Source organism: Pelophylax lessonae (assembly GCF_965119305.1).
Source record: "Pelophylax lessonae genome assembly, chromosome: 9".
Taxonomy (NCBI): Eukaryota; Metazoa; Chordata; class Amphibia; order Anura; family Ranidae; genus Pelophylax; species Pelophylax lessonae.
In genome coordinates, this window is record NC_138776.1 from 84,412,786 (window position 1) to 84,439,659 (window position 26,874).

Here is a 26,874-nt window from a genome sequence, read left to right on the forward strand (position 1 = left end):
AAAAGAAAAGAAAGCAATGTTATTTCCATTGTCATGCAATTCAGTGCAACCCAAGCCGCATCTGAAATCTCCTCAGTGTGAACCAGGCCTAAGTGAAAACCCTCTAAATTAATTCTAATTGAATGGCAGGATCCATGATTTATATCCATAGGCTGTAGGTAGGGTGAAAAAACATATACATGGGACACTGTTTTAGCAGTTATCCTTGCCCTCAATGAAAATGCCATGTTTAACTTAGGAAATGTAACAGGCCATGATACTTGAGAAACATATATAAAAGGAGGTTGTAACGGCGCTACCTTAAAGTGAATAAGTGCTTGTTATATGTGCCAACTTAAAATAAAGTGCCAATAAGGAAAAAATGTGTCATAAAAAACGTTGGTTTAAAATAAAGTGCACTAGTGATTTGTGGTGTGACCAAGTTTCTCATGATACTTGAGACTTACAACAAGACTTGCTGACGTGATCCAAAGGGTCTAGTATAATGGGATACCTTGCAAGTGAATTACCGAAAGTGGTCCCTGGTGCCATTTTGCAAGACCATGTGTGATTGGTAAGAGCAGCCTCAGCCCATACTCCACCCAGACCATGCCCCCCAATGCATTTTGCCTCGCCCACAGGGCTTAGTCATGGCTAAGCCCCATGGGTGGGGTGAAAATCGTCAGGGGCGTAACCTGGGCGGAGTCCGGGCTGAGGCTTCTCTTACCATTCACACAGGGTTTTGTGAGATGTATGGCACTCGGGACCATTTATTTCACTTGCATCTATTGAGCGTAGAGGAGCTCCTTCCTTGCCTGCACTCCCAGTGGTCGCTAGCGGATGAGGACTGACAGGAGCCTGGAGTGGCACCCCTCATTCTTGTAAGGGTTCATAATGGGATACCATGCTTGGTTGCATATTGAGCTTTGATTACACCTACAATGCCATGTTCTTTTGCGTTTATTAATTTATTTTTCTTCTTTAAAAATTTGAAACATGAAGAATTTATAAAAAAGAAAATGTCGTGTTTAAATTTAGTAAAATTTGAAGTGCCTGTTCATCTTCTGTAGTATAAACATGGCGTAAATTAACTCGCTTTCTTTATTTTTGAAATTTGTGCTGAAAAAATAAAAATCCATTTGTTAAGGGGAACATGGTTAGTTTTTCTATCATTTTCTCTGTGAGGCTAAGCGTATTCTCACAGTTCAAGTGCAATTACAAAAAACAAACATACAGGTTATTTGTCAACATTCTTTTTTTTATTCCCAAAAGAGAATAAAATCCATTATTTACAGGTATAGTTGAAAATCACAACCCTGAGAACCAAGAATATAATAAAAGTGGATAATGGCAGCCACGTGCTCAGATCGGAAGACATGTCCATTTGGAGGCCATTGATCCAAGTCTGCAAGATAATGCCACACCGTTTCCGGTACCAATGCTTGCAGACAGTTCATCTCAATGACCAGTTCTGCCCTCGTCATGGTACTGAGGTCACATGACTCAGAAATCCCAGCATGAAACGCCCTAGAAAAGTGGCAGCCTTTAGCAGCAATATTTAAAATACAATATTCATGATCCATTCTTTATATGCACCTTTCAGTGACTTGAATTACCCAGGCAATGCTGAACCACTTCTGTGCAATGTATAAAACATATTCTTAAAACCTAAAAATATGGTATCACCCCACCCAAGCAAGCCAGCATCTGATCTCCCCTCTTTACTCAGCAAAACAGTAAAAACAGAAGAAAAGAGATGTGCTGATTGGGATATTTCCATATGTACACTGTGCAGGAGAAGGGCCATCACTAGGAGTGCTGTGACATCCCGTTCACCAAACTTCTAAGCTGCTTCACCACAGTGTCTATTAACTTCTGTCTGTCCCGATCATTCTTCTTGAACTGGGCAAAAATATTATTCTTCTTGTTGACGTCCTTCATCCTAGGGGAAGTAAAGGAAAAAGTGAAAGACTTAATTTCATTCCCCACATGAGACTCTTGGCTGTGGCAGAACTTTTAGCATGCTCTGGTATTTGGTGGCCAGCAGGCAATTGTAGTTCCTTCTCAACTGGGGAACTGAACATTGCCTAAACCTGCCACACGCAATGATAGCACATAATGGGCTGCCATAACTTTGTTGAAGTGATCTGTAGGCACAATCCTATGGTAGTAAGGAAGTATAAAGGAAGACAGTGTCACAGGTTTTTAATAAGCCCAGGATGGATTTTTTTAGTCTTGATAAAAAAATCAGTAAGAAAAAGCCAAAGCGTTTCGGGGGCTCACAACTCCCTCTTCATCATGGCTAACAGATAAAACAACATAAAACTTTACCAATACGTAAGCAGAGCAATCAGTAAAAAAAGTATACATACATCTCAGAAAGCAAATCATATTACATGACCTCCATAATATAAATAAATACATGTGAAAATAAGAACAGCAAAGGCAACAGTGAACAAATTAACAATTATATATCATATTGCGTGCCATAAAACCCATAGGTTTTATAACTGGACAAATATTTACTACGTTTAGATCCATCTATTGATAATGTTTTATGTTGTTATGTCTCATAGCCCTGGTGAAGCAGTGAATCCCTAAAACACATTGGATTTACCTACTGATCACTTATCAAGAATACAAAATCTATAGTGTACTTATATTAAATGTGTGGCATTCTCTTTCTTTACACTGTCTTTGGGCCCCATGAGGATACCTCTAAGTATAAGAGAGTGGGACTAGCGTTCCACCAACACACAACAACTGTCAGGAGAGAAGGGTGAAGTGTGGGCACATTCTTATTTTTGCATCAACAACAGTAACTGGATAAGAGTTTTTCAATTTTCCTGAACAATTGTATTTCCTTCAGAACAGTTAGTTGGACATCTCTGAAACTCTCATACACAGGGGGAGTTTGCCTGACCTGGCTGGTTATAAATAGTAATCTCATGTCTATGGGTGGCTTTAGTGTAGTAGCAACTATATATACCAATATATACACTGCAATCAGGAATATTCGTAGGCAGTCAAAATAGGCCAAACATGTTGCTTGCAGTAACTGGGAAGTACTTGCCCTTAAAACTTTTACAACAGGCTAAAAACCCTCTGACAAATCAGCAACTGCTCCCTTTTCTCCATAGACAATATCCACTCTCTAGCAAGGGCTGCTGTAATATGTTGCACAAGTTGGATTTAAAAGTCGTAGAAGGTCCACAAATAAAGACAAAATCAGCCCAACTATACCCTTCTTGAGTGGAAATACAATGATCCAAAACCGAAGCAGGAGGTCATGTGGATCTTTAGCTGCAGTGGAACAGTAGCTTTTGTACATCTTGTGATGTGGTCCTGATACGTACTGCTTTTATGTATATCAAATTTCAGGGTGACCAACTCAGCAAAAAGTTTTGTTTTTTATCTTTTATATGTACTGTATGTATGTTTCTATCCACTCTATCTAACATGGAATACTGTAGGTTCTGATCACATATTCCAGATAACAGCGACCATTATTTTATGTAAAATTGTATACAAGATCATTGTTTTTGGGAAACACAAACACAGAGGTCCTGAAAAACAGTTAGAACAAGCAAGAAAATATATACTGTAGAATGTATACTTCACAAAAAGATATTTCAGTTCTCTTGGGGATTCTGCTCCATGATATAGTCCCTGCCCACCTTACACAAACGTTCTGCTTTGTTCTTATTATGTATATATGATGAAGATGGTCAGCAACTTCTTGTGTCAAAAATTATATTTATCTTCTGCTTTGCATTTTAAAATGTCACATAACTATACAGCAGTGCTGTAAGTAACTTTCGCCTTCATCAAACAGCTTACAAAGAGAAACCTACTTTGAAACTGTTTTTCAACACACATATGCACATGCTGCAACTGAGCATGCCATTGTCAGTTATTTTCCTACCCTTCCTGTAGCAACACACCAGAAATAAAACAGGGGTAGAATGACCCATTAAGATCCACTGAAAGCAGAATCATACATTAATCTGAACTGAGGAAAGTAGCAAAATTAACAAATACGTGGACCCCCAGTTATACAAAATCTAATGCTTGTTTTGTCTTCCTCCTTGACAGCTCTGGTTTTAATGACTGCCCCCTTCTCTTCTTGAACTGTTCTAACTTGGCACTAATGTCATCACGTATAATGATGGACCGGATGCCACGTTAATCCTGAATTAAATGTGAAGATCTACATCATACCAAAGCTGAGGGAAAGGGAGTAGGGAGTTGGTATATTTATTAGTTTGCTACTTCCTGGAATTCAGCTTTAAAGAATCTAGGTGTAATATTAGATCTATAAACTATAAGATAAGGACATTTCACTCATGTTTAGTATTTATGTCACTGAGTACATTAATGATGAAATATGGAAGTGTGTTATGCACTAGGGGGCAACCCTAATGACATATAAAAAAAACTTGCATATCCACTCTGTACAATGTACAGGACACCAGGGATCAATCCTGAATAACAGGTGTATTTACCCACTATTTGGTTTGTTGTCCCATTAGAAGAGGAGTACTCAGGGGTTCTTCACCCATGCAAGGTTCCGTATTAGTCTGGCTGGAGAGGACAAAACTGATTTTCAGTACTCTCTAAATTGTCCTCATTAGGAACCCTGAATTTCTGATTTTTGAATCATTTTGGACAGGAAGAACTTCCAAACCCTGAATAAAGGGACTCTAGTCCTGGGGGGTTAAGCCACATACAAGGGAGCCTTGAAAAGCAGCAGGAAGGAAGCATCGGTGGTCTTTGCGATAATATGGAGTGGTTCACAGCTGTGAAAAAGGGTGGATCCTCTGGAGAATTGAGACTCTGGTTTTGCTGAATTCCTGCTTGTCTTGTACCCCAAAAAGTGTGGAATTGAAAGACTGGTGGTAAGCTATGTTGTAGGGTTTTCTTTATACCAGGTTTGTGAATTTGCTTTACTTTTGCTGAAGAAAGCCCTTTGTGTTTGCCTGGTTTGGAGAAGCCAATAAAAACTACTTTTTACAAGCACCTTGCTGCTGATCTCGGACATCACTTATGTAAAACCGTAATTTTTGTCACTAACTTCTTTTTTCTTCCCTCGTCACCAATTTCTATGAACCTTTTAAAGAGTTTTGTGCTGCTTCCCATTTTTGGGGCTTTTCATATCCTCGTGCATATTCAACAGCTCTATGAGCTCTAAAGTGTATCGAAACCCCCAAAAAATTGTATTATATTGTAGCCTACTGGTTCTTTTTTTCTTTTCATGTACAGTAGTGATAAGCCAATAATACATTTCCTGTCCTATGGTTATAATGCTGATTCGCACTGGAGCTATGGAGGAGCAGCGTTGTCACCCTAGGTTGCTCTCCTGGTTTGAACTACAAACATCTCCCTCTGTCTGTTACATAGAGAGATGGTGTCAGTTTATAGTTCCCAGTGGACAGCTGGGGAAGCTGATAACATTGTTTGAAATTTCAGTTCAGTCCACAGAGGATCAACAGGCAATTTTATTTGTACTTGCAGAAAATGTACTTAGCCTCAAAAAAGAAAACTAATACTGCACTGCATCTAACGCTTGTAACATGCTATACATTACATTTTTTATTCTTGCGTATGGATAAGTTTTAAGTAATTAGACAACACCTACCCTTGCAGTAACCCCCCCCCCCCCCAATGATGGTTGCAGCAATAAGGTGTATTACTTACCCTATCCCTTGCTTCAGTTCTGTTGTTCTCTTCTGCCCTTAGCTACCGGCTATGAGCGGCCCCTGTGTCATCACGCATGGTACAGGGAGACAAGAGGGGAGCTTACAACCAGGGCCTGAAGAGCCTTAGAGAGGTCACTACACTGGACCGGCTGCATGAACCAAGACTAAGGTAAGTATTACACCTTATCCCTGCACCCCTAGACTAAACAAACAAGAGTAGTTTTTGTCTAACTCCTGCAGTTTAGCTTCAGGAAAGGCATATGACCTTGAGCTCTATCCCGCTTCCTTATTTTTCCTATAATAACTATTGTGATTCACATTTTCTGATGTTTGCCTGCCTGTGCCTGTTTTGTATCTTGCTCCACCCTAGGTAATGCATGCGAGTTGTGCCTTTGCTGTTCTGTATGTCGTTTTATTTGAATATAAATCTTGCTTTTCTTTCAATATTAGATGCTGAATCAAGCTCTCTCTAAAAGTTCCTGAGGAAGCGGTTAAATTCTGCGAAACATGTCGGGCAGAATCTACTAGGATGATGCTCATTGCAGTCAATACACTGTTTTTTGCTGTTTCATCCGTGGTATTTGCAATATAGCGCTCCTTCAGATGTGATGTATATTCATTTATGACTTGTTTATGTGTATGTGTTTTCCACAAATGATTTTATGGTGATTTAATAAATACATATTTTTATACAAAAAATTGGTATTCTCAGTTTACATCCAGTGTTTATGGTACTATCAAAGTCCATTATGCCTCCATTTTTTTCTTCTATACATATTGTGATTCACAGCATAACTACTACTGCCAGAACATGATGAACTCTTGTATCTGTCCTATTTTTTTAATTGTATGCTCATTTAGACAGCACTTCTGGTTGCTGTTGTCACATATATGAAACATGAGCTTGATGGACTTGTGTCTTTTTTAAACCTGACTATGTAACAATTGTAATTTTTTTTTTACACATTGTTTCTTTATTAAACTGTGTTTTTACAATAGCAGTACATAACCAGTAGCAGAATATATCATTTCTCAGGATCTGTATTCTTACACTGACAGTGTTACACAAAATATTGGAACAATATGTCCCATCAGTTATAATAATGTGTACTCCCAGAGCTATATACTCACTTCTCCAGCAGAATTAGCGCAGTACTGGGATTCACCCTCAGGTATTTGGAGTTGGGTTGACCATAATCAGCGAGATAAGTAGACCAATCCCAAATCATAAACAAGTCAAGAAGCTAAAAGACACAAACCAATTTGTTTGCATTAGCATAACATGCATACATAAATGGCATCTTTCGTAAAAGAGATCCACATGGTACAAGAATCTCCTATTTGGTAAAAATAGTTTTATAAAAATTGGAGCAAAACTAAAGCCAGCCAAGGTTTCTCTTATCCAAATTAAATCATACATTTGGTAGATAAGAGCTCTATTTCTGCTCCAATTTTCATAAATTTATACTAACTGGGAAAGTATGTGCTACCATAGTTACTCCCCAAACTGTGTAGGACAGAGGGTATGGTACACTGCAATGAGTGTATACATAGTATACAAATATTTATTATACACACACGATAGGGGTCCTGGGTTCAGCTCAGTTTCTAAATTCTCTCTGTATTACTGTATTTGTCTTCGTGTGCTCTAATATTCCACCCTACTTGTCTTCTATTGGATATGCTTGGTTAACAACAGTAGACCACATTCTTTTTTCGGGTAATGGATGCAAGTTGTCCATGTATTTGTAATGCATAGATAAACCAGTTAATGCTATACAAATAAATGAAATATTTTTTACCTTTTATATGCAACTCTATAAATTTTATTTTGAAAAGTCAAGATAATAATTTGGCTCAAAGCACAGCTCAAGGGACATTTGTCCAGAAGGTGGGGCTGTCCCTGGAAATGAGCCATACATATAGGGCACAGTCGTGATGTTAAGTGCCATGCCATTTGTAATACAGTACTTCCGTTTTCACTGATACTTTAGCGACAGGGTGGGGTGTGTGGAATTCCAAGCTAATTTAAACCAGATCTTTACCTAGGCCTAATTAAGCACATTAAAACAGTCCCTTTCAGATTATCCTCGGTAGGGAATCCGTGGCTGAGAAGCTCCAAGCTTCAGCAAGACTCCAGGGATTCCCTCCCTCCAAAACAAAATAAAATGATACCCCCTCAGCTCCCATCGTTATTGTAAGATCTGCTACAATGGTTGTTGGTCAATATACAAATAATCTTTTAAAAGCTAATGTGTCTGAACTAAAACAGCCAAGCATTTATTAAGCTTTAAATCCGTAATCCCTTTAAGCCATTTTAAACCCACTTCCTATCCCGTTTATAATTGTTTGTAACACTTAAATACCATGCTTACAAACTTACTGGGCTTCGCTACAGCTTTCCGGTACTCAGATAGTCTACACAGAGATCTATGCATATACAATCAATATACATCCAAAATCAGTAACGGCAGGTGCCCCTCTATGCAAATCGGTTTTTGTAAAGAATAAAAAATTCACAGCTGCCCTGTAAATATATCAGTAGGACATATAGGCTTGAAAGCTTGAATAATAAATACATATATATATATACGGTATATATATATACATACACACACTATATAAATATTATATATATATATATATATATATATATACATATACACACACACACACACACACACACTATATTGGCAAAAGTATTGGGACACCTACCTTTACACGCACATGAAGTTTAATGGCACCACAGTCTTAATCCATAGGGTTCAAAATTAAGTTGGCCCACCCTTTACAGCTTCATGGATGCATTCTTGGATGAGAAGGCCTGGCTCGCAGTCTCCGCACTAGTTCATCCCAAAGGTGTCAGGTTGAGGTCACATTCCTCCACCCCAAACTCGCTCATCCATGTCTTTATGGACCTTGCTTTGTGCACTGGTGCACAGTTATGTTAGAACAGGAAGGGGCCATCCCCAAACTGTTCTCACAAAGTTGGGAGCATGAAAGTGTCCAAAATGCCTTGGTATGCTGACGCCTTAAGTGTTCCCTTCACTGGCACTAAGGGGCCAAGCCAAACCTCTGAAAAACAACCCCACACCAAAATCCCCCGTCCACCAAATGGTTTGGAGGGGTGGCCCAATACTTTGGCAATATATTGTGGATGAGTGAGTTTGGAGTGAAGTAACTTGGCCTGCACAGAATCATGACCTCAACCTGATAGAACATCTTTGGGATGATTTATAGCAGAGACTGTGAGCCTGGCCTTTTCGTCCACATCAGTGCCTTACCTCACCAATGCGCTTCTGGAAGAATGGTCAAACATTCCTATAGATACATTCCTAAACCCTGTGGACAGCCTTCCCAGAAGAGTTGAAACTGGTAAAGCTACAAAAGCTACAAAGGGTGGGCCAACTCAGTATTGAACCCTACAGACTAAGACTGGGATGTTATTAAAATTCATGTGCATGTAAAGGCAGGTGTCCCAATACTTTTGGTAATATAGTGTTTATACATATGTATGTATGTATATACATACACACACACACACATTTATTTCTGTTTTGAATAATAAGGGGTTAGGACCCTATGTGTGTCCCTAATGGGCAGATTCCCCCTCTATTTATCCTGGTGACCATTGTCACTGTGAATGAAAGTTAGAAAAAATGTGGAGCTTTCACAGGAAAAGAGAGGAATACACAGGAAAAGTCTTGGTTTTAAATTAACTTTAATGCATTCAAAATGACCAATATTGCATGTATATTTAAACACATTAGAATATACTGTATTTTTTGTCACTATTTATTGCTATTTCTTTTTTCTCCACCAAAAAGGGGAAGGACTCTTAATTGTGTGACGAATTGTGAGATTTTGCCATCAATTGGCACTTTTCCACTGCAAGTACCGGCTCGGCTCTACTTGGCCCTGTTTGGTTTTCCACTGCATGGTACCGCATGGTACGGTGTTGGAACGGTTCGGTACGGTTTGGTATGGTTTGCTTTTCCACTAAAGTAGTACTAAAGTAAGTGGGTGGGATAGTGGGTGGGATAACAACGATTCTCTGACCAATCAGTGGCTAGTAGTGACAAACAGTCAGCTGCATGCAAAGGATTGTGGGATATGGTACCGGTACGGTACCTCTTGGAACCACAATCGAGGTGGTACTGTTTTAGAGAGCCGTACCGTTCGGTTCCATGCAGTGGAAAAGCGCCGCCGTACCGTACCGAACCGTTCCTACACCATACCATGCGGCACCAGCAGTGGAAAAGCACAAAAGCGAGCCGAACCGTTCGGTTCCATGCAGTGGAAAAGCACCAAATGAGCAGGCTTATGTTGAGTATGGTACAAGGATATTGGTGCAAATTTGGGAGTATTGCCTAATGGTACTAAACACAATGCTTAAAAAGCATTGCCCGTGCGCTCCATGGCTCCAGGAAGTGCCGGCATCCACTGGCAGCACCCCCCCGAGTCACAGTCGCTTGAAGCCATCCTGAAACACCACTCCGAAGACAGGGATGATTTGCAGTGCTTACCTACATGCCCTTTGATGTTTTTACTTTGTCAGAAATGACAGAAATGATATGATTTGTATTAAATGCTTCATGTGGTGCACTTAGTATGGCGCTTGTGTTCTCTTCTCAGGTATGTTGAGTATAGGCAGCCTTACAGTAGTTGCCTATATATACTTCCATGACACATTTGCCGACCACTCAGAAAAAGCTGGACAGTTCCATCTGGCGCTCCAGTGTGCGACTGGCCATTCCTGAACACAGAACAATGTAAGTGGACATGGCACATGCTCCAGAGGAAGGGCCAGGACAAGAGGGGGTCAGGAGTGACAGCCGCCTTGGGTACAGTGAAGAGAATACTGCATGCATGATCCAGATCGGTGGGGGCCAACTAGCGGATCGTGGCTTCTTTTCGACTAGGCTGCGACTTTTCCGTCTGCTCTGACAGCTACAGCTCTCATGCCAACTTGCATCATGCCCACTCTCTTCCCTCCTCACCCCAACTGCCCACAGCTGATATAAAAGATACACCATGCATGCACAACTGCCCATCCACCCCTAGCTCCTAAAAAGCAAGTTAATGGCAATGCTTTTGCAATGCATGCTCTATTCCAACTATGATCAGCTTGAGCACAGGGTAGCGGAGAATGGATGTGCCAAAGCATGCAGGCTAGTCCTATTACTTCATGCAGCAGCAGAAAGCAAGGGGATTGGAGTTTAACATCTTCTCTCTGTGTGCTGGACAATCCGATCCCATCACTGCTAAATACAGCAGGCAATTAAATAACTTTCCATTAACAATAATGTGCGAACACATAACTACATTAAATATAATGATACCCAGTCTTCTGACATTACCACTTAAAAGTACAATGGCACGCTACATAAATACGAACATTGCATTGCACATACTGACAATGTCCTACCATCTCTGCCTGAAATTGCAGGAACGCCTATTAATTCTATTGTTTTGATTAGTTAAAAAAAACTAGGAACCCGTGAGGTCAAAAGAGTAATAAAACTGCCATTTATGGATTTAAGGCAACTGCACAAAATTGAAGTCCTGAGTATTTATATTGTGACCCCAATGTAAATTTTACCACCTATCTAATTTAGCTGACGTTTAGTGTAAGGGTTATTGCTTCTCTCCTCTGTGTTAGGCGCACTGGGATGTAATATGTAACTCTGGAGACAAATTTATTGAAATAAGAAAGCATTCAAAGAGTGCTCGGAGCGAGGGTGGGGGTGCATCTGTCCTGTATAGGTCTGGCTGCAGAAAGACAGATTTGAGTGGACTGAATGGTGAGGCTCCTGCTGTGAGTATGTGATCAATCCTTCCATAGTCACAATGGACCCCCTTCTGGTGTTTGCTGCCTTTCTCCATAAAACAGTTAGCTGTCTTTCACTGTCAATCAAACATTACAATTTTATTATTTCCTAAAATCCTTGCCTACACTGATGGCTCTTGTTTAAGAATGACGTTCTTGCACAAACAATACAAAAAAACACAGTGGCCAAGAGGTTGGGAACAGGGTCCCTTCATTTATATAAATGAATGTATATAATTGCCAGCACACCATGGATCTTCAAATATCTTCCCAAAGGTTTTATTCAAAGCAGTCACATCACAGCAGAAAAGTGCAACGTTTTGGGGCCGCACAGGACCCCTTTATCAGTCATATGATAAGTGCATACCATAGTGAATCATTAAATAAAATCGTTTGGATGATATTTGAAGATTCATGATGTGCTGCTAATTATATTCATTAACCTGTGAAATTTCCAGTCTCCAGCACCCACTATTCCGCTATTATTGCTTCATTTATAGAAGGAAAACACAACAGAGTTATTAAAAGTTCAAATTCCTGGTGGTGATCACACTGCAGACGTAGCTTTAAAAGAAACGTAATGGTACTGTCTTTGCCAGACATTGGTTAGCTGTATTCATGTACCGTATTTTTCGGACTATAAGGCCCACTGAAAATCCTAAAATTTGATCAAAAACTGGCAGTGCGCCTTATAATCCGGTGCGCCTTATATATGAAAATAGTTTGAAAATTTACCGTTAACTGGATGGTTTGAGCAAAGGGGTGCAACCACTGGTCATAAGTGTCAATCGTTCCTTCAAGGCGAAACTGCGAATCACGTGGGAAAACTGGATGATGGAAGGAGAGCACTCCATCACGAAGACCGGGAGGCAACGCCGGGCCAGTTATGCCACTGTGTGCCAGTGGATAGTGGATGCTTGGCATTAAGTATCCGCCAGAACTGTCATCCGAGGGTCCGCGATGAGCAACTGCCAGTAAACCTCGCGCGGATCAACGTTCCAAAAAAAAAAAGTGCGCCTTATATATGAAAAAAGTTTGAAAATTGACCGTTCACTGATACTGCGCCTTATAATCCGGTGCGCCTTATAGTGGTGAAAATACTGTAATTCTTGCATTATTTGGAGAAGGATGTTTGCAATATATATGCATTAAATGTTTTTTCTTTGAGTTGTATGTGCTAACATTTCATTCTAGTGAGGTGTGCCTGGTAATAGATTGGGGATTCTGAACTCGGGATTTGGGAAGCAAATGGTGGGAGGTATGAGATGGCATCTTTGAATAATCTCTGCATTATTAACCCGAAATTAAAGTGGCGAAATCTTGATATGACAGATTCAAGAACATCAGCAATAATGGTACCTCAATTTCTTGCTTTGGGTGCACAAAAACAATAGCAAAAATGCACTAATTGTAGCCAACATTTTTATATAAATAATTCTGATAAAATCTTTATGATTTTCTTTAAACTGTTCTGTTTCTAAACAACCCTATTTAAAGTAAAACCAACCTATGACATTATTTAAAGGCATATTGGTACCTAACAGGGCTGGTGATGATGATTTTGACAGTCTGGTGAAGGAGGTATGGGGACATATTGGGCAATCCATGCAAGTATGGGAATAAAAAACAAACAAACATGAATAGTCACTTCTTTAGAGCCGGTTCACACTAGCGCGACTTGTCAGGCGACTTGTCCATTGACCGCTACAGGACCCGTTCTAATAGGAGCGACACAAGTCGCTCGAACTTAGAAAAAGGATCCTGTACTATTTCGGGGTGACCTCAGAGCGACTTGCATAGACTTCCATTATGTGAAGTCCCTGCAAGTCGCTCCGAAGTCGTGGTGCATGGTAATGCACAAGTCGCCCCCGAAGTAGTAAGGAGTCGTTTCGCCTCAGTGTGAACCAGCTCTTACTGTGCCATTCATGGCAGTTTACTCCCCATCCACGGAGGGTGGCATGCAGTTGGTTGGAGTCTCTTAGGGGTATTTTTATTGGCCCCTCTACCTGATGTACTTAAGTGAATTATATTACCTATTCTATACTGTGCAGTTATGCATTCTCCAGTATATATTTATTTGGCATACCAGCTGGTGTGATATATGTCTGAGCTGCTGGCCAATAGTGATTTGCAGTACATCTTTGATGATTCTTTGATGACTTGGACTCCTTATCCACTCTCCCCGTTATGTGCTACTTCTTTGCTTCTAACGTTTATGACTTGCTGATTTTGTACAGAGCATTGATCTATTAGCTCCAGAGGAAGCTTAATGCGAAACATGTCGAGCAACACGGCTCAATGAAATAATATACCTATGTATTAACACATCGACCGATCTCCCTGGGAAGACAGTATACGTCCCTGTCACCTTCGGTGGATCGCCTTGATGTGAAGTATTGTTTAATCTATCATGCTATTCCAATGATCTGTATTTGTTCACTATTTATCAGCAATGTAACTGCTAGAGTTGGTTATTTTGTATATTTTTGTCCATTTTTCATGAATGGGATACTCATGTTATTGTTTCCTTTTTTTTTTATGTTTTAACGTATGTGATTCAATAAAATGTTATATTTTATGTACCCAGTGCCTTCAAAGTCCCTGTTTCTTTCCATTTTTGTTTATACTGTGGCATTGGTGTGAAGCAGAAGCTGTCCCGCATTGACTCTAAGACTGAGAACTGAGCGATCACAAGACCACTGGTTGCCCGGTTCTTGATCTGCTTGGAGCGAAAGGCCAGTGACTGTCAGTCACTACACTCTGCTTTGGCCCTCCAGTGCTCACTGGACCCCAGGCTGGAGTCAGAGCCAGCTGTAAATCAGGCAGCTGGTTGAATCCTGGCAATATCTTGCTACAAAAGCTGACTCACAGTCTGGGTCACTGGGAGCGCAAAAGTAAGTGCACGCCTGTGACCCAGAAGAAAAGATTTGGTCATATCTCTCTTTTAAAGACACCTGTTTAAGTGGGAACACAACAATTTAGGTCCTGGAGCCAAATTGTCCTTTTATACCCTCTTCATCCAGCCCACTGTTTTATTCCAAATGCCACCCAGTATAATCACTCAGTCACCTAGATGTGTGCCATCTATGTTATGTGTATCATTGGGAATAGCGTGACATTATCATTAAGTTTTAAGTCAATCATTTTAAAACAGATATAGAATAAAGAAAGGTCATTTGAAACTGGTCATCTCATCAGCATACAGTAGGGAAATTAATTATTTGATTCCCTGCAGATTTTGTAAGTTTGCCCACTTACAAAGGAATGAAAGGTCTATATGTTTTATCATAGGTGCATTTTAAATAATTGAGACAGAATATCAACCAAAAACCCATAAAAGAACACGATACAAATGTTATAAATTGAGTTGCAGTTCAGTGAGTAAAATAAGTATTTGATCCTCAAGCAAAACATGACTTAGTACTTGGTGGAAAAACACTGACAAGCACAGAGGTAAGACGTTTCTTGTAGTTGGTGACCAGGTTTGGACACATCTCAGGAGGGATTCTGGTCCACTCTTCTTTACAGATCTTCTCTAAATCCTTAAGGTTTCTTGGCTGTCACTTGGCAACTCGAAGTTTCAGTTCCCTCCATAAATTTTCTAAAGGATTAAAGTCTGGAGACTGGCTAGGTTACTCCATGACCATAATGTACTTCTTCTTGAGCCACTCCTTTGTTGCCTGGTCGTATGTTTTGGGTCATTGTCATGCTAGAAGACCCATCCACGACCCATCTTAGTGTTCTGGCTGATGGAAAAAGCTCCTCCTCTGAAATTTTACAATACATGGCCCCGCAAAGTCGGCCTGTACCTTTAGCAGAGAAACAGCCCCAAAGCATAATGTTTACACCTCTGTGCTTGACTCTAGGGATGATGTTCTTAGGGTCATAGTCAGCATTTTCCTTCCTCCAAACAGTTAATGCCAAAGAGCTCAATTTTAGTGTCATCTGACCACAGCACATTTTCCCAATCCTTTTCTGAATCATTAGGATGTTAATTGGCAAACTTTAGATGGGCCTGTACATGTGCCTTCTTGAGGGGGGGGACCTTGCAGGCACTGCAGGATTTCAATCCATGGTGGTGTATTGTGTTACCAATGGTTTGTTTTGTGGCTCTGGTCCAAACTGCTTTTAGATCATTCAAAAGCTCCTCCCATGTAGTTCTGAGGTGATCCCTCACTTTTTTTCATGATCATCTTTACCCCATGAGGTGAAATCTTGCATGGAGCTCCAGCCGAGGAAGATTAATGGTTATTTAGTATTTCGTCCATTTGTGAATAATCGCTCTAACGGTTGTCTCCTTCTCACCAAGCTTCTTGCTGTTCTTGTAGCCCATTCCAGCCTTGTGCAGATCTGCAATCTTGTCCCTGATGTCCTTTGACAGCGCTTTGGTCTTGCCCATGATGGTGAGTTTTGAATTGAATTAGTGCCGGTTCACACTACCACGGCACGACTTCGGGGGCGACCTGTGAAGTCGCATGCACCGCGACTTCGGTGCGACTTGCACGGACTTCATATAATGAATGTCAATGCAAGTCGCTCCGATGTCGCCCCGAAGTAGTACAGGAACTATTTTCTAAGTCGGAGCGACTTGAGTCGCTCCTATTAGAACGGTTCCCATAGCACTGCATGGACCGTGACTTGTCAGGCTGACCAGTCGCCTGACAAGTCACGGTAGTGTGAATGGGCACTAAAGGGATTCTGTGGACAGGTGTCTTTTATACACATAATGAGTTGTCGTTAGGAGCACCTTCTTAAATTGACAGGACTAATCTGTGTACCATATGAGCACATACTGTAGCCAGTCTGTGGGAGCCAGAAATACTGTTGGTTGGTAGGGGATCAAATACTTATTTTACTCACTGAACTGCAACCCAATTTATAAAAATAACATCTGTATAGTTTTTTTTCCTGGATTTATGGTTGATATTCTGTCTCTATCATTTAAAATACACCTATGATAACAGTTATAGACCCTTCATTTAAACATGCTGGTTAAAAGGTGATTCCATAAGAACAGCTTTAGGCAAGGTGTATAGAGGAGGTTCTGGGGACTGCCCAATCCATTTCTGTCTCTGCTGTGCTCAATCTAAATCGGAGAAAGAGCAGTCCCTTATCTGCTTTTAGGGTGTACTAAGCTCAAAGAGCAATGCTCCAGAATAATAAACCTGCGCTATTCAGCAGAAAACGGTTGGTAATACTGCATTCATTCAGAATGGTCAAAGTGTGCACTGCAGGGAAACAAGGTTCAAGAACTACTAAACACAGTCATTGGAATGTGCTGCACCAGCTCCAGGTTGAGTTACACAAAGGGACTGGTGGGACTCCTCAGAAGCCCATGTACTACCCTAATAAATGATTAAAAACATGCAATCAAGCAGGGTTTTTTTTTTTTTGGCAGAAAATTTGTAAAGTATTGAACATATGATTTACACCAATACCTATTGTGCAATATGGATGCCCGACTTTAAGAAATTGACAACATTTTTCACACTTTTGCACACTGTATGCCACTGCATTGGCTCAAGCCTGTTATTTGACCAGCTAGTGAACTTAAGCTGGCCATACATTAGTAGAATTTTGTTAAAAAAATGTTTTAAGGGAATTTGTTTGATTTTTTAATGGTTTGTGGGGTCAAAACAACGTGTTTTCGACAGCAGAGAGGAGAACGTTTAAAAAGCAGAACAGAAAATTGTTCTTGAACGAATGAATTTTAAATGTGGTTTTTAGGGATGCACCGAAATGAAATTCTTGGCCGAAGCCGAATAATAATGAAATGCTTGGCCGAAGGCCGAACACGGTGTTTCACATTTTTTCCATTTATTTTGCCAATTTTTTGTCCTCTCTCTTGTCCTCTCGTGTCTCTCTTTCTCTCTCTTGTCCTCTCATGTCTCTCTCTCTCTCTCTTGTCCTCTCATGTCTCTCTCTCTCCCTAAATGTTACTGTAGGGAATGGGATTCAGTGCACACTGCAGCCTTGTACCATAGGGTTAATGTTAGTGACACTGTAGGGATTGGGAAGGATGCTGGGAATGGAAATCAGGAAGCATGCAGGCAGACTTGTAAATTTTAATTGCAGATACAGGGCACTGGGCAGGTCAGGGTTAATATGGTAACATCAATTACTCAGTGACAGTCAGTCAGTGTCAGTGTGGACTCGATCAGATTATACAGATAGTCTCTCATAGTGGTGGTAGTAGGAGGCTGGAGGTTGACTAGTAGGAGCCTGGAAAGGAGCACAGCCGCATACATACATTACTCACTCGTGCACTGCAGCCCACCCCACACATTCAGTGAGTCTTACTCTCCTCCCTAGTTTTTTCAATGGCACATTCATATGAATATCGCCTACGGCCACAGGACGATAGTCAATATCATATCGACTATCGTTCAGCCCTATTGTTCGGCACAAAATTATTCGGCCTTTTGACTTATTCGGCCGAACACCGAAAGTGCTATTTTTTCTATTTTCGGCCGAATAATGTTCGGCCGCCGAACATTCGGTGCATCCCTAGTGGTTTTGGTTGGGCAAAGTTCATTCACTCCATAATCTAAAGTTAAAAGCAAACATTTTTAATCCCTTCCCACTGCTGCACCAGCTCTTTAAGTTAATCAAAATGCCGGGAGACAAAGGCGGGCATCCTGACCACATGACCGCTGTGATTGGCTGTCACAGCAGTTACATGGTTGGAAGCTCCAGATTTGTAAGTATGCATCAGGAACTTCCTATGACATTTTAGTTACTGTGCTCGGAGTGCACAGCATAAAAAAAAAAAGAAAGAAAGAAAAAGAAAAATCAGCCCAGAAATGTTCCATGATAAAAACCAACCACTGATGATCTTATATAGCAGTGACTCTCTGTTACCATACTAACTATGAAAACTTCAACACTGCAACTGCCCCCCTGGTCACATCTATACATGATTGTCCATTAAAATTAACGTTCACTAGTCACTGCTGCAGTTGTGGGAGACTTCAGGAAGGTTTTCAGACAAAGAACTTCAAACTGATCCCTAAGTTTAGGCTTTAGTGCACCTACACCATTGTAAAATGCATGTCCACTGCATGATATCTATGCAGCATTTACCATATTGGATGCCCCATAGTTCTCAAATTTAGGAACATGTTCTAAGCAGGAGGCAGGAAAGATAGTGTTTGTTTCATAGGAAAAAACTGCTGGTTTGCACAGACAGCATCTTCAGTTTAGTCTATGTCTGCATCTCAAGCCTTTTCTTTTTTTTTTTATTATTAGGCCTTGTGTACACATTTGTACTTAAAGCGGAGTTCCACCCTCAAAGGTGACTTTGGCCCATCCGCTTGCTCTGTGTCACCTGAAAAAGAAATGGATGACAATTTTTTTTTTGTTTACTTACCTTGTTTTTGAAGAAAATATACTTACCTTACTTCCTCTTCCTCCCTCTGCGGCCGCGGCCTTCGTCGTCACTTCCTGCTTGCGTCGACTCCTGGGAGCTGAACGTCATCGATCCCAGGAGTCAATGCGCCTGCACCGACCCGACTCGTCAGTTCCGGTGCAGGCGCATCATTCCCTGCTAAACAGCTTCTGGGCATGCCCAGAAGCTATGCAGGGATGACGCGCCTGCACTGGAAGTGACGAGTGGGGCTGGCGCAGGGCATTCCGGGGCCGAAGAGGACACGGAAGAGGACACAGAAGAGGACGCCCTAGCTTCAGCTGCCCACACCAGAGCTGGCAGCGCTGGACAAGAAATTTTAAAGGTAAGTATTTCTTCTAAAAGGTAAGTGCAACCTGGGACAGTTCAGAGGCTATCCATTCTGAAATGCACTAGCCCTGACTGTCCCGGGGGGAATTTTTATTTAAAAAACCTTTCCGAGGCTGGAACTCCGCTTTAACCGTATATCAGTAAGAAGGGATGTGTTTGCCTGCAAGGGATGCACAGGTAGTGTATGCATCCATGTACAGGCAGTCCCATTCATGCCCACTGGAATGCAGCAGCTGCATGGACACAGCTGCTGCTTTCCAATTTGATAGCTGTGCAGGTACGGGTCTCGGAATGCAGACAGTGTCCTTCATATAAATGTATACTGAAGAACGCCTGTATGAATGAGGCCTTATGGGAGTTGAAAGTTTTAACTTGAAAATTGTGTCAATGTTTACTTCAATTATCCAGTTATGCGCAAAGCAAATTCCTGTCCACTTTGAATACCTAATCATGGGCAGATGCTTTTCATTTAATTAGATAACTGAAGTGAGCAATGACTGTAAACTTCTTAGGTAAACCAGCACAAGTACATCTGCATACATCTGTGCTTACATGTCCCATAAAAAGGAGTCAGAAGTAGGCAACAAGCAGACCAAATACGTCAATAAAAATGACGTCTAAGGTAGAAGTGCATTATTGAACCACATGGTCCAATAATCCAATTAAACAATTTTCCTGCAAGGAACTATAAATACTGCAACAGTAAAATCAGTATTTTCTGATATAGCAGTAAATAGTCTTAAAGTGGTTGTAAAGGCTGAAGGTTTTTTACCGTCATGTATTCTACGCATGAAGGCAAAAAATCTTCAGTGTCCATCTGCCCTCTCAGCCCACCCTAATACTTACCTAAGCCTGATCTCTTTCCAGCGATGTGCACAAGAGCCAAGGCTCTCCTGGGTCTCTCCCTCCTGATCGGCTGAGATGCAGCAGCATGAGCCATTGGCTCCCACTGCTGTCAATCATAGCCAGTGAGGCGGAAGTGGGGCAGACCCATGCTCTCTGTGTCTTATGGACACAGAAAGCTGTCTCGGGAACAAGCAAGCATGAATGCCCCCATAGGATGCCGCTTTCTATGGGGGCACTCTGCAAGGGAAGTGAGGGGCGGGGGAGGCGACCCTAGAAGAGGAGAATCAGGGCTGCTCTGTGCAAAACCATTCCACAGAACAGGTAAGTATAACATGTTTATTTTCACTTTACAATCACTTCAACTTAGCAAGGATATTTTCCCTTAGCTTAGTGAATAAGGCAAAACTCTGCTGACTTCCTTCATCCAATCTTGTTCAAGTACAATCATTGTTTTTTTTTTTAATTTTCTTTGCACATGGGCATTGTTTGCAAAGTGAGTTTTATCACATTCACTAGAGAACATTCCCTTGAAAATGAAAAGCCTATTTGCCTTTAAATGAACTCCAATTTATTTTTTTAGATTCTCAGATGTCAGCAGGCACCCAAGCCAACCTATTCTGCACTGAAAGCTGTTTAGATGGGTTGAATTTTCTTTCTGAATGCTGCTAGACTGGAATCAAAACAGTGTCCGCATCATGTTATATAGGCATGGTTAAAGAAAATTTACATAATTGCATATATAATGGCATTTTTATATATATATATATATATATATATATATATATATATATATATATATCTATACACATACAGTGCCTTGAAAAAGTATTCATACCCCTTGAAATGTTCCACATTTTGTCATGTTACAACCAAAAGCTTTATTTTATTAGGATTATTGGGACCAACACAAAGTGGCACATAACTGTGAATTGGAAGGAAAAAGATAAATGGTTTTCCACATCTTTTACAAATAAATATGGAAAAGTGTGGCGTGCATTTGTATTCAGCCCCCCCTGAGTCAATACTTTGTAGAACCACCTTTCGCTACAATTAAAGCTGCAAGTCTTTTTTCATATGTCTCTACCAGCTTTGCACATCTACGGAGTGATAGAACACTTTTGGGATGAATTAGAGCGCAGACTGCAAGGCAGGCCTTCTCTCCAACATCAGTGCCTGACCTCACAAATGCGCTTCTGGAAGAATGGTCAAACGTTACCATAAAATGTCAGGTTTCTGTGAAGTAAAAAAAATGAGACAAAGATATATATTTTCAGAACGTTTTCCACCTTTAATGTGACCTATAACCTGTACAAGTTAATTGAAAAAAAAAATGAAATTTTTTAGAGGGGGAAGTAAAAATAAAAAAACCTAAATAATGTGGTTGCATAAGTGTGCACACCCACATAATTGGGGATGTGGCTGTATTTAGAATTAACCACTTCTGGACTGGAAGGTTTTACCCCTAATGACCAGGCCACTGTGTTTTTTACTTTAACGGCACTGTGTTACTTTAACTGACAATTGTGCGGTCGTGCAACGCTGTACCTAAATAAAATTGATGTCCTTCATCTCTCACAAATAGAGCTTTCTTTTGGTGGTATTTGGTCAACTCTGCGATTTTTATTTTGTGCGCTATAAACAAATAAAAAATCTAATTTTTTTTTCATTTTAGGCAAAAATGCTACATATTTTTGGTAAATAAAATCCCTAAAAGTATATATTGATTGGTTTGCGCAAAAGTTATCACTTCTACAAACTAGGGGAAAGATTTATGTCATTTTTATTTATTTTTACAAGAATTGGCGGCGATCAGCGATTTTTAGCAGGACTGCAACATTGCGGCGCACAGACCGGACACCTAACTGACATTTTTGACACTTTTGGGGGGACCAGTGACATTATTAAAGTAATCAGTGCTAAAAATATGCACTGTTACTGTACTAATGACACTGGCAGGGAAGGGGTTAACACCAAGGGTTATCAAAAGGTTAAATGTGTCCCTAGTGGGTGCTTTCTAACCGTGTGGGGGATGGGTTAGCTTAATGAACCCACAGACCTGTGTTCCTAAATAGGAGGAACACAGGATCCCTGTGTTCATTACTGACAAAACAGCGGTCTGCTGTGTTTACAATGGCAGACTGCCGTTCTGTCTCTAAGGGGAGCAATTACGGGTTCCCAGTGGGCATTGTGGCTGTAAGCGCTAAAAAAACACTAATAACAACATAAATCATTAGGGAGAAAATCAGAGTCCATGCACAAAGCCCGTGATGAGAAGTGAACACACTTTCTGGCAGGATCAACAGGTGCTCTAAGTGTTAGAATCCACCACCGAGTGAAATGGCCTCTCACCTTAGGCTTATTGGATATAAGCATATGACTCAAAAACTCTTATAGCGATCTCCCCTTGGTGGATGGGATGTACTCCTTCTTGTACTTCACCTCCAAGAGACCTCACACTGAACAGAAGCAACACCACAAAGTTCCCAAAGCGGACTATGTTCTGCTCACAGATAGGCTTCAACCAGCAACTCCCCTTGAAACCATGGAATAGGGAAAAACACCGGGCAAGCCCATAGCGTGATACTGATAAACTTTCTCTGATATAAAGTGATGTTTCAGAAGAGAGGAGAGGATGAAACATCACTTTATATCAGAGAAAGTTTATCAGTATCACGCTATGGGCTTGCCCGGTGTTTTTCCCTATTCCATGGTTTCAAGGGGAGTTGCTGGTTGAAGCCTATCTGTGAGCAGAACATAGTCCGCTTTGGGAACTTTGTGGTGTTGCTTCTGTTCAGTGTGAGGTCTCTTGGAGGTGAAGTACAAGAAGGAGTACATCCCATCCACCAAGGGGAGATCGCTATAAGAGTTTTTGAGTCATATGCTTATATCCAATAAGCCTAAGGTGAGAGGCCATTTCACTCGGTGGTGGATTCTAACACTTAGAGCACCTGTTGATCCTGCCAGAAAGTGTGTTCACTTCTCATCACGGGCTTTGTGCATGGACTCTGATTTTCTCCCTAATGATTTATGTTGTTATTAGTGTTTTTTTAGCGCTGCCTATTGTACCACACATTATTTACACAGGAATTGTATTTTGACCTGAGGAGTGCAGCTGCTTTTCGATTTGATATTGTCCTTCTGCGCCGATATTATTTTCTCTCATATTGTGGCTGTAAGACCTGCTGATTGGCTCCCCATCTGCCCAATCGTCGCGTGCCCCCCATTAGCGGTCCCACGAAGTGACGTACAGGTACGTCGTTTCGCGGGACAGAGCCGCCCTGCCGCAGTAAAACTACGACGGCTGGTCGGCAAGCTGTTAAGCAATCACATTCAAACTAATGTTAAACAGGAGTCAGTACACACCTGCCATCATGTAAAAAGCCTCTGATTAACCCCAAATAAAGTTCAGCTGTTCTAGTAGGTCTTTCCTGACGTTTTCTTAGTCGCATCCTACAGCAAAAGCCATGGTCCACAGAGAGCTTCCAAATCATCAGAGGGACCTCATTGTTAAAAGGTATCAGTCAGGAGAAGGGTACAAAAGAATTTCCAAGGCATTAGATATCCCATGGAACGCAGTGAACACAGTCATCATCAACTGGAGAAAATAAGGCACAACAGTGACATTACCAAGACCTGGACATCCCTCCAAAATTGATGAAAAGAGGAGAAGAAAACTGGTCACGGAGGCTGCCAGGAGGCCTACAGCAACATTAAAGAAGCTGCAGGAATATCTGGCAAGTATTGGCTGTGTGGTACATGTGATAACAATCTCCCGTATTCTTCATGTGTTTGGGCTATGGTGTAGAGTGGCAAGACGGAAGCCTTTTCTTACAAAGAAAAACATCCAAGTCCGGCTAAGTTTTGCAAAAACACATCTGAAGTCTCCCAAAAGCATGTGGGGAAATGTGTTATGGTCTGATGAAACCAAGATTGAACTTTTTGGTCATAATTCCAAAAGGTATGTTTGGCGCAAAAACAACACTGCACATCACCAACAGAATACCATACCCACAGTGAAGCATGGTGGTGGCAGCATCATGCTTGGGGCTGTTTTTCTTCAGCTGGAACAGGGGCCTTAGTCAAGGTAGAGGGAATTATGAACAGTTCCAAATACCAGTCAATATTGGCACAAAACCTTCAGGCTTCTGCTTGAAAACTGAACATGAAGAGGAACTTCATCTTTCAGCATGACAACGACCCAAAGCATACATCCATATCAACAAAGGAATGGCTTCACCAAAAGAAGATTACTGTTATGGAATGGCTCAGCCAGAGCCCAGACCTGAATCTGATTGAAAATTGGTGGGGTAATCTGAAGAGGGCTGTGCACAGAAGATGCCCTTGCAATCTGACAGATTTGGAGAGTTTTTGCAAAGAAGAGTTGGCAAATATTGCCAAGTCAAGATGTGCCATGCTGATAGACACCAAAATGACTGAGTGCTGTAATAAAATAAAAAGGTGCTTCAACGTAGTATTAGTTTAAGGGTGTGCACACTTATGCAACCATATTATTTTATTTTTTTATTTTTACTTCCCTCTACCTAAAAGATATCAGTTTGTTGATCAACTGAATTGAACAGTCACACTTGTGCGACTTGTGGGACTGCAAAGTGCACACTTGTGGGACTGCAAAGTTGCATGACAAGTCGTACTCCATGATTTCCAAAGAGTACCGTTCATATTTGTACGACTTCAAGTCATGACGACTTTAAAGTAGTCCCTGCACTACTTTGGGTGGATTTTAATGCGTTTTGAGGTCCATAGACATAGGCATTGCTTTAGGCCCAGTCAAAATCGCGGCAAAAAAATTGTGAATAAATCGATGTAAAATCGAGTGACTTTTAGGTCGCATAAGTGTGAAAGGGTTAAGATCAGGAGACATACTTGGCCACTTAATCACTTTCTTCAGAAATGCAACAGTGGTCTTAGATGTGTGTTTTGGATCATTGTCATGTTGGAAAAGTGCACAACGACCAAGGGCACGGAGTAATGGTGACATCTTCTCTTTCAATATAGAGCAGTACATCTGTGAATTCATGATACCATCCATGAAATGCAGCCCCCTGACACCAGCAGCAACCATGCAGGCGCACAGAAGGACACTGCCACCACCATGTTTCACTGTAGGCACCATGCATTTTTCTTTGTACTCCTCACCTTTGCAACGCCATACAGTTTTGAAGCCATCAGTTCCAAAAACACTTATCTTGGTCTCATAACTCCAGAGTACAAAGTCCCAATAGTCGTCTTCTTATTCAGCATAGGACCTAGCAAATTCTAGGTGGGCTTTTTTGTGCATGGGTTTTAGGAGAGGCTTCCTTCGTGGATAACACCAATGCATGGCATTCCTCTGCAGTGTTCACCGTATTGTGTCATGGGAATCAATCACTCCAGTTTAGCTTTCTACTACTTTAGCTAACTGCAGTGAACTTGCATGGTGAATTTCTTCAACCCTTCTCATTAGAAGACGCTCCTGTCGAGGTGTTAACCTCTGTGGACAGCCTGGATGTCTCTTTGAGATGGTTGCAGTTCCATCTTTGTATCACTTTTGCTACAATTTTCTGACTGATAAGTAAAGCTTTGCTGATCTTCCTGTAGCCTTCAACTTTCTTATGTAAAGAAATTATTTTCTTTCTATTCCATGTGGTGCCATTGCTGACAGCATGAAATGAGAAGGGGTTTTCTTTGTTAAGTAACGCCCTTTTATAATCATCTATCTGCTGGACACCTGTTTAATGAATAATTAGACTCATCTGTAGTTGAATTCTTGTTAATTAGGATTTTGTTGTCTAAGGCCTCTTTCACACGGAGCGGACCGTATTGCGATCCGCTCCGGCACTTTTTTTTTTTTTACGGACACGGATGACACTTGTGTCATCCGGTCCGTATGTCCGCATATCATCCCATTAATTTGCGGATGATATACGGACATAATATATGTCTATGGGATTGCGGATGTCAGCGGATGACACCGCTGACATCCGATTTTGCGTCCTTTCCGTTTTTTAAACGGAAGAAAAATATAGATTGGGGCACCTGATGTAAGAGGACACTCTGATTGGGACACCTGAAGTAAGGGGGCACTTTGATGGAGACATTTTATGTAAGGGGCACTGTGATGGGGACATGCGATGTAAGGGGGCACTGTGATGGGGGCACCTGATGTAGAGAGGGCACTATGATGGGGAGACCTGATCTAGGGGCACTATAAAGGGTATATCTGATGTAAGGGGGCACTGTGGCAGAGACACCTGATGTAAGGGGGCGTTGTGATGGGGACACGATATAAGGGAACATTGTGATTAGGGCACCTAATGTAAGGGGGCACTCTGAAGGAGATACCTGATGTAAGGCGACACTATGATGGGGACACCTGATGTAAGGGGACACTGTGATTGGGACACTTGATGTAGGGGGGCACACCTGATGTAAGGGGGTACTCTGATGGGGATTTATTTTCTGACAGACATATAATGACTACATCTTATTCATAGCACAAACATAGGATTCAGACCTCTACTGCAAGAACATTTTACTGACTGGTCCTCTTTGAATTTTAATTCCCTACCCCTGTACAAGATTAGGGCTACTCTGCAATTCTTTTGCTACTGACAATTAGTATTAATTTAAGTCCCTGCCTTTGCATGGAATTAGTTACTGCAACATAAATCTATCGAGCCACAATTACAGCAACATTTTGTACTCTGCATTGTACTGTGAATGCAGAATGCTTTGGTGACACACCCTAGGGGGCAGATCCATGACACCCTGCACTCACAGAAAGT

The 26,874-nt window shown here is 41.2% G+C and overlaps 1 protein-coding gene across 7 annotated transcripts in view; it reads right to left on the reverse strand.

Moving 5' to 3' along the window:
• Positions 1 to 1,200: 1,200 nt before the first annotated feature.
• Positions 1,201 to 26,874, reverse strand: part of EXOC6 (exocyst complex component 6) — a gene marked incomplete at its 5' end in the record, with an annotated part of 513,187 nt that continues 487,513 nt past the window's right edge. For 4 of the 7 annotated variants that reach the window (XM_082267962.1, XM_082267961.1, XM_082267960.1 and 1 more), the window contains 2 exons: positions 1,202 to 1,921; positions 6,810 to 6,922. In XM_082267962.1, coding sequence (XP_082124088.1) covers positions 1,789 to 1,921; positions 6,810 to 6,922 — 246 coding nt within the window. In that variant the 3' untranslated portion in view covers positions 1,202 to 1,788. Of the gene's footprint in view, positions 1,922 to 6,809; positions 6,923 to 26,874 lie in introns of all 7 variants that reach the window. The other 3 variants (XM_082267958.1, XM_082267957.1, XM_082267963.1) reach the window with 2 other exon arrangements.